Below are 8513 nucleotides of genomic sequence, written 5' to 3'. Positions count from 1 at the left end.
CAGGGCGAGGCGGGAAGGGCTGTGAGGAGCCCTCGTCAGGCCGGCCCTGCGCTGTCACGAACCGTTTTCTCCGCGGCCCCTCGGCGGCACGCCTAGCCCGACCCGCTCCTTCTGTAAAGCGTTGTTGCAAAGAGCTCTTAGCGAAAGTACTGTTAGAAAGAATGCGTCGCTAGGACTGCTTAGAATAGCTGCGAAGGAGCCAGAGGGATGGGACCGATAAGGCTGACCTTAGGACTGCGCAGGTGTGGCATCTCCTCACAGCTTTCCTGACTGAGCAGCCAACGTCAGTGAGCCCCTGTGCTAATCCCTACTGAAACGTTTTCATTTCTGACAGCCATTTTTGTCCTCCTTTAATTAATATTAATAAACTTAGACTGAGGCTCATTTACTAAGTGTCATTTTATTGTTCTGGCCTCTTTAGTCTCCATTACAGCATCTGATTAATGGGGCTGGCTCTCTGCTGTACACAGCGCGATCCACAGCTTTGCAATGGGCTGCACTGTCTGGTTTCTTGCACTCAGGTTTTCAGTGATAAATAAGGTCAGGTCTATCGAATGCTGTCTCGATCATATGCGTATTTGAAGTCTGCTTTCTGACTTTTTTCTTTAGAGGTCACTTAGGAAATGGAAATCTCCCTATGTTTATGCTCGGAAGCAGTTCTGCAACACGCATACTCTCCCAGTCTTACAATAAAGGTCATACGACTTCTTTGTAAATATGTAACTGCTATTAAGCGCAGGTAAAACGCCTGCCTGGGCTGACACATCCAACAAGGCGCTGTATGCAGCCACTACCAGGAGGAAGAATGTGACAGTGAATAGCAGAAAGGCAGGCATGCAGAGAGGCAAGCAAAGATCAAAATAGTTGTCAGAGGAGTTATAATTAACCAACATATACGTGGTGTTTGAAAACTGAAAGCAGTTTCCAACTGAAGGCATTGTTAACAGCAGCAGCCCTTTTCTTGTGTTGCCATATCTGAGTAGTGCCTTTGCAAGTAAGGGGAGTCTCATGGTACATGAGCACTTGCAAAGCATGAGATAGGGGACAAAAATCTTGCTAGAAATTTTTGATGTAGGATTTACTAGGTTTCTTGAAGCAATGAATGTGCAGACTTCTGGGTCTTGCTTCCACTATCTCTTGGAGGACTTATTATCTGTTCACCTGTTGTTGGTTGTGTTTTGTTGCTGTGTTGTTTTGTTTGTTCGTTGCAGTCTGACACCTACACCTCCAACAGGCATGGTTGAGCTGTTGCATGTCTGTCAGTATGTCTTTCAGCAACTCAAGTTGCAGCTTCAGGTAATTGTTTTCCTCTAAAAGGGCTTTGTTCAGCTTCAGAATTTCACTGGCCCGTTCCTGCAAAAGGCATACCTGCAGGCTGATGGAAACAGGAGCTAATCTCATTTTCCCGCTTTCATTAACAGAAGATAAATAAAGCTGTGTTCAAGTCTGCACAGGGAGATCAGCATGCTGGGTTTTGTAGTCCATCTAGTAGAAAATGGGCAAAGAGGGGGCCTCTTGGGTAGAAACCCACTGGAGAAATTAATTGTACAATCGTCACATGGCCCACATCCTCACTGAAGTTCATGGTGAACAGGAATGGGAGCACAGAGCCACACAGGGCTGCGTGAGAGATGCCTGCAGAGAGATGCAAAAGGCTGGGCAGAAATGTTAAGTATTACGTTAGACCAAAGGACTAAAGTAAAGCTCTTCTTTGAAGCTTGCTACCTTCTCAGACATTTCTGCTTGGAACTAGCCATACACTGTTGTTTGTTAGGTTTCTTAAGTTTCTTTCCTGAGCAGCAAAACAGTAGAGGAACTCTACAGCTCTGGTTCAAGTGTTTTATAAGCATCTGAGCAAATGGAGACACATTGCATGTCTGGAAGTGATGCAGATGCTGATCCCCAATTAAACTTTGGAGATACTATTGCAGTGCAAAAAGTAATCATCAATAATTCTGTTACTGGTTGTCTGCCATATCAGAGAAGAAAAAAACACCACCAGCAACCAGAGTCTAAATACCTGCTCTGAAAGGATGACAAAACTTCGTCCTGGTCCAAATGCTGTGTGGTCTGTACATTTCCCTCTTTCCTAACTAGAAGTTTTCCATTTGTTCTACTGTAAGATTAATCCTTCAAGTCTGCCACAGCTCAGTCGTCTAGACGTGTTTTATGCTCCTTGTGTTTGCATATAAGCATGTATAATTCAGGATCTAACAGTTAATCTGCAAACCTGATTATCTCTCACCAAATGCTGCTAGCAGCTGACTTGCTGTATCATTTGAGGTCTGAAAACAGGGAATATATAGAAGTCTCATACTATTAAGAGTTAGTTTCTCCACATGAGACACAGAAGCTCCAGAGTTGTTAGAACCTTTCTGTCCCTACCATAGCACTAGACGCAGCCTCTAGTTGTGATAAATACAAGCTAAACAATACTATTAAATATGCATGCTGTGTGTTCTACCATATTAGATAACGTGGCCACATTCATGATCTGCTCTTTTTTTCAATTTATTGCTTTGCTAATCCAGCCTCCAACTCCCTTTTGTTATGGGCAAATCCAGAAGCTTTTTGGTTACACTTCATCTTTCCTTTCTTCCTTTTCACCCCTTCTGTCCTATTCATTACTTTGAATACGGTGCTCTGCAGCAGAGGCTGGGCAAGAGCTCATGTTTCTGTTTTCCTTATCAAGTTTACTGAAGAGACAAGTCTGACTGGAAACCAATTAGAGAAGCTGCTACACTTTGCTGAAGATAGAGGCAGATACCAAGTCCTTCCTTTTCCCTGAAGCTGCTGTCCTGTTTGAATCTATCACCCTGCCTTTATACCACCAGGTCATTCACAGCTTATGCTCAGAGCATCCTTCATCTCTGGCAACGTGGAAGAATTGCCTCTGATTGCATCCTCTGGGAATGCAGCTACAGCAAGAGGAGTCCTCTCCCAGCACATCTCAACTGTCTGCATGCTTTGCCTGACTGAGCGTGGTGGGCATGAGTCAGCTCTGAACCAGAAGCCATCTGGCCATGCTGGGTGAGCTAAAAAGGCTGATCTCTGGGAAGGCTGCTTCTGGGCTCAGGCAGAACATTTGCAGCTCTTTGGCACTTTGGCATTGCATCTGCCAGGAGGGAGGTGGGCAAATGTCTATGTGTGCATCCACTGCAATTGGCTTTGTCTGCATTTCTTTATTCCCTCCCAGAAGCAAAATGAGCTGTAAATCTGTAAATACTTTACAATGAGGGTGCCCCAGTCTGGTCTTGGGGGAGTGTGCTGCATTATCTATGTAGCTGGACAGATAATAGCGCAGTTCTAGCACACAACCCTTGCCAAACTCATTATTCCTGGGAGCATCGTGACAGACAAGGAGCAGCTTCCAGGGACACAGGCAGGGAGGGCTGCAGGCACTGAGGCAGGGGAACCACGAGGAACCCACTGCAGCCGATGAGCCATAGATCTGACCATGACGTGGAGTCACGAAATGAAGCCTGTCTTAGTCTTAGCCCAGGAGCAGCGACCACCAGAGCTCACTGTTTTCATGTTTACTGACCTGGTGATCCCCACCTCCTGTCACATGTGGTAACACTGCTCTGGCTGTGTGGGGTCACTCTGTTTTCTCCTGTTGAGTGACACAGTGCCCAAGTGATACAGCTGATGTATCCACGTGCTCTGTGCATCTTCCTGAGTGCTGGCTTTGCTTTTGCTCTTCCTACCTACCTCTTGGTTTTAGACCTGGCAGAAGCAAGCCATGATCTCCCCTAATCCACCGCAGCACGTGTCCATGCTCTCCTTCAGAGGTTGGATTAGATCTCACCTACCTCATGTCTACTACAGCTCTGTCCTAACCAGGAAAAGATCAATTCTTTGTGCAGCCTGAGAGGAGTTATTTACTGGGATCTATAAAACTGGTGAAGATTAGGCAAATTTTAACCTTTACATGTGGATTTTCCTGGCCTCCCTATCTTGACTGATAATACACAAAATGGCAAACAGCTTTGGTTTTGCTTGGGTTTTACCATGGTATCTAATCCAGGAATGTTCTTTCGCTGTAGGCAGTATTTACCTGCCCTTCCTGGTCCGCAGGAACATCCACACCTCCCTGCTGCCCCTCTCTGCATCCCTGCACCAACACTGCCTCCCCATCTCGCCCAATCTCCACCAGCACCGTGCCAACCTCTTGGTTTCTGCCGGTGCACGTGCACTCCTCGATTTCCTCGGAGCAAAGCACTCCTTGCTCTGATGCACACTGCTGTGGTCCCTGCAGCCCCTGCTCATGAAATGGGTCGCAACAGTGGTTATTCCCGTTGCACAACTTCCTTCCCTTTTCCTTGCCCTCGAATGTCAGCAAATAAAACGGAGATGAGCCGATAACAGCATCGGGGTGAGGGAAGGAGGGAAAGGGGAGGGAAAGGGAAGCTTCCCCGTGCCGCTGCCGAGCTTCCTCCATTGGCCGCTCTGCCGGGAGCCGGAACTGTGGGAATAAAGACCCATTGAGGAGCTCGGCTGCAAATTAGCATCTGAATTCCGTCGCAGCTCGTTGTCAGATGGGCAGGAGTTGGGTTCTGGCCTTGGTCTCTCAGTACTGATATACAAAGGTGGCTTTAAGAGGTTTGCTCTTTTTTTTTCCCCCCTAAGGGAAAGAAATGAGCTATTCGAAATATGAAAGTTTTGTTTCCCTTTTTTCGTTCTTCAGCTGTCTCCTTCCCCTCTCCTTTTGTCCTCTGCTTCATCCCCTTTCCCTCATCAGCCTGAGCTCTGTCTGGGTACTGTCACCCACTCTGACCTACTTCCCTCCCTCCCCTTGGCTCATGGATGTTGGTGCTATGGGAACCTTGGTGCCATGCCAGCCACAACACCAGGCCACCTGCTGCACCCTTTCTTCCTTCCCAGCTCAGCAGGGCTGCATGTGCAGCACTCCAAGGAGATCCTCCCTCTGGTAACAACTCATTCTTCCTGCTGCCAGCTGCATGGCCTCCTCTGGACCCAGGCACAACATTTGGGTGCTGTGGGCTGCATGCTGCCTGTCACCAGACCTCTCTGTGCATGTATCCTGCATAGCTGTCACATGTTGGATAGGAAACTATGTGTGTGCACCCTTGACGTTTTCAAGATAACAAGAACTTCTTCAATGGAGCATGAAAGCCCTACAGGGGCCTCAGTTTCTGCACATGCACACGAATCCAAGCATGCATGCACATGGCCATCCCTGCAGGGGTGCCAGTGGCTTTGCTGGTGGGCAGAGATCTGTGCCCCCATCTCCCCGCTGTGCACAGGGCAGTGAGACCTGCAGGAGGGAGGCCTGGTTTTGAACTTTTCTCAGTATATAAGGATTCTCACTGCTTCTCCATGCTTCCTTAGCAGTTTGCGGAGCTCCCGTTCATCCAGCTGCAAATTTCCTTCCAACTACCCCGGGGCTGAGCTTCTCTCCTGCTGGCAACAGGACAGGGAGCAGGAAGATCCAGGAATCTGTAAGGCAGGGGCTCTCAGGTCATTACTGAGACATGTCAGGATGATTTCTGTGGGACTACAGGACTCCCTCCCACCAATAACCTTAATAGCAGGGCTGGATGAAATGAGTCCAGCTTTGTGCAGAAGACACAGAATCCCAGAACCATCTAGCCTGGACCTTCGAGACCACCGATTCCGAGCACTAAGCCACCTCATTCAGTGCACCATCACGTACTGCATGGCATTTACGACGACGTCTATAACCTGCCTACCCCGCATGCCGCCCGGCCTCGTGTGCGTGGGGGAGCAGCGGGACGTTCTGTCCACCCCGGGAGCGGCCATCCCCGATCCCCCCGTTCCCTCGCCCCACCCAGTCTCGTTCTCTCGCTCCCGGTCCCGCTCCCCCCGGCCCCGCAGCCGCGTGGTGCGGGCGCCCCCTGGTGCCCCCAGCGGGGTGAACAGAAGCTCCGTCGCTGTGGTTGCGGGTGGGCGGTGAATCCTCTCACCTACTCGTCCCCCAGCTTTTGAACCTGATAAATCCCAAACATGGACGTGGAGCCATGGTCCCGATCGAAGTTTTTGTTTTTTCTGTTTTGCTATCCTGGTGCAGGAGGAGCAGAGCGATGGCAGCATCCCTGGGAGAGGGGAGCAGCTCTCCTCCTGCTGCAAACCCTTCCCGGGCTTGAGGGGGGGGATTTCACATCCAGGGGGTTCCTGTAAGGTTGGAGCTGTGACGGAAACTTTGCACAGATTAGTGCTGTTAGTTTTGTTTGGAATTGAATTGTTTGCACAGATCCAAGAGCTTGAAAGGGAAACAGACCGGGGCTCTGCTGGACAAAGCAATTAAACCACAGGGAAGGAAGTTACGCAATTCGCAAAGTTCATAACTTCCCCAAAAAGTGCCTTGTGTTCTTCCAGTGTAAGATATGACTGTCACTGGGGAAGGAGGGAGCATGATGGGGTTTACAACCCTGTTAATCCAGCAGCACGCTGATGCTGCTGTTCTTGCTGAATTTGGTGAAAGGTTCCCGGTGCTGAGGGCTCAGAGCACCTCTGCTGTTCCCTGAGCTGTGCACTGCCAACCCATAGGACCGGAGTTTCCAGCCCTGTTGTCACAGGGGCTGAGCCCACCTGAAGAGCTCTGCACTGCTGAAAACCAGCTTTGCACTACTACTGTCCCCATCCCTGCAGGGAAACCAAACAGCCCTGCACCCCAAAACACAGGTTTTGCCCTATGCCAGATGCAGACCCATGAGGACATGCACAGCTCAGCAAGCTCAGCATCCTTTTATTGGCAGCAGCTCTTGAGCATGTTGTGTGCAGCAACACTGGTGCAGCACAGCCAGCAATGTGCAGGGACCTCCTCTGGATCGCCCCTTGTCTCTGCCCTGCCCCAGCTTGTGGGTGCTTCCTCAGAAATTCTCTTCCTGGCTGTGCACCATGGGAGGCTGGCTGGGCTGAGAAGAGTTTACTTCTCCTGTTTTCCAAAAATTCTCCTTGCTTTGGAGAAGGTTTGGCCATTGGTCATACAGAGCAGCTAGGCATGGAGTGCTGGGCACAAACAGCCTTCAGAATGGCCCTGTGGCTCTGCCATCTGCACAGGTGTTGGAAGCATGGTGAGGTGGGCTTGTAGATGGGGGCAGGTATGAAGTGGTGATGCCAGTGACGGCCAGGAGCATCACGCTGCAAGCAGCCGGAGGACATTCAGACCCACATAGTGAGAGAGAAAGAAATGCAGGAGGCCCAGGGTCGCTGCTGCGACGAGCACCCAGAGAATGCCGGTGCTGAAGTAGATGGGGGTGAGCCTGGAGGGGGAGAGACAGCATCACTGTGCTGCCGTGGGAATGCCCTGCTCCCACCGAGGGCTCTGAGAAGCAGCCCTGGCTCCAGCCCCACCCCCTGGCCGTTGCCCATGCTGTGCCCAGCACTGGTTCACTCAGCGGCCCCAAACAGCTTGTTTGAGCAAACTGTGACCCAGCAGTCAGGACTGGCTGGAGGTGTTACCTGTCTGAGGATGATGCTCTATATCCCATAAAGTAGCAGTAGCGGGAGTAAAGATAGAGCAGGCCCAGGGCTGCAGCCAGACCTGTGGTTGAGAGAGATCACAGTGACCACTCCAGAGGATTTACAGAGCTCCCAAATGTAGAGCAGAAGGAGAGGAGTAGAGGCAGTGCCCACTGGCTCTGAACTCCTATCAGACAGTATTGCTGCCTAATTCATTCCTCAGAAGGTGAGCAGGACCCGAGGACAGAGGCAGCACTGCAGACCTGGCACCCAAGCGGATGTGGGGCTGCTCTCACCTTGGTGGAAAAAGAGTCCAGCCTGCCACAGGAGTGCCACAAAAATGGGAAAATACTCTGAGGAGTTCACCCTAGAGGGAAAAAGAAAAGTTATAAACAAGGGAAAGGAGGAAGATCATGTAGGACACAGGACTGACAGCAGAGATGCTGAACTTGGGCAGTGCCCCTCTTAGCCCCACTCGAAGCTCTCTGAGCTCACTGAATCCCAGTTCTGACCCTTATATCCATTAACTGGACCCCAGAGAGGTAGGCACCTCCAAAGTACTGCAAGGCATCCCAGAAACTGAACAGCAAAGCAAGGGAAGGGTAGTGCCACCGGACAGGAGTGCTGCAGAGCACGTCTTGAGAGGAGTTTCTTACTGTGCTCGAAAGATCCGTTCAAATTCAGGTGGGCCTGAGATGCTGGGAGGAGAAATGCCAAACGTGCGCCTGGCATGGATCACCTGGAGGAAGAAGTAGGCTGCAGGAGAGAAAGGTGGCATGGGTCAGTCATGGGGATTGGCCTGGTGCCAGGAGGCTGCCGGGAGCTAAGGGGGAACGTCCTGCAGCTTCCTTCTGATCTCACAGCCCCACATTCCAGAGAGAGCTGGGCACATTCAGACAAGGCAAAGGAATGTACCTGTGCAATGGTGAAGCAAGCAATATGTAGTCACATACAACCAGTGGTTATCTGGTTTCTTTCTTCTATACTCAACAAATCATCTATCATCTATACAAGATATTAGGGAGTTCAGCTGCACTTTGTTGTTGCCATTTCTTTTTTTTTTTTTT

The 8513-nt window shown here is 50.3% G+C and overlaps 1 protein-coding gene across 1 annotated transcript; it reads right to left on the bottom strand.

The window, feature by feature from the left end:
* Window positions 1-6710: 6710 nt before the first annotated feature.
* LOC100551070 (leukotriene C4 synthase-like) lies at window positions 6711-8485 on the bottom strand. Its single transcript, XM_010719121.3, has 4 exons — window positions 8103-8485; window positions 7743-7813; window positions 7447-7528; window positions 6711-7247 (listed from the first exon to the last, which is right to left on the bottom strand). The coding sequence occupies exons 1-4, from the start codon at window positions 8222-8224 to the stop codon at window positions 7121-7123; spliced, it is 402 nt and encodes a 133-aa protein (XP_010717423.1). The 5' UTR covers window positions 8225-8485; the 3' UTR covers window positions 6711-7120.
* Between the last annotated feature and the right edge of the window lie 28 nt (window positions 8486-8513).

Source organism: Meleagris gallopavo, chromosome 15 (assembly GCF_000146605.3).
Source record: "Meleagris gallopavo isolate NT-WF06-2002-E0010 breed Aviagen turkey brand Nicholas breeding stock chromosome 15, Turkey_5.1, whole genome shotgun sequence".
Taxonomy (NCBI): Eukaryota; Metazoa; Chordata; class Aves; order Galliformes; family Phasianidae; genus Meleagris; species Meleagris gallopavo.
The sequence above is the reverse complement of the archived record's forward strand: the minus strand, read 5'-3'. Positions and strand labels throughout refer to the sequence as shown.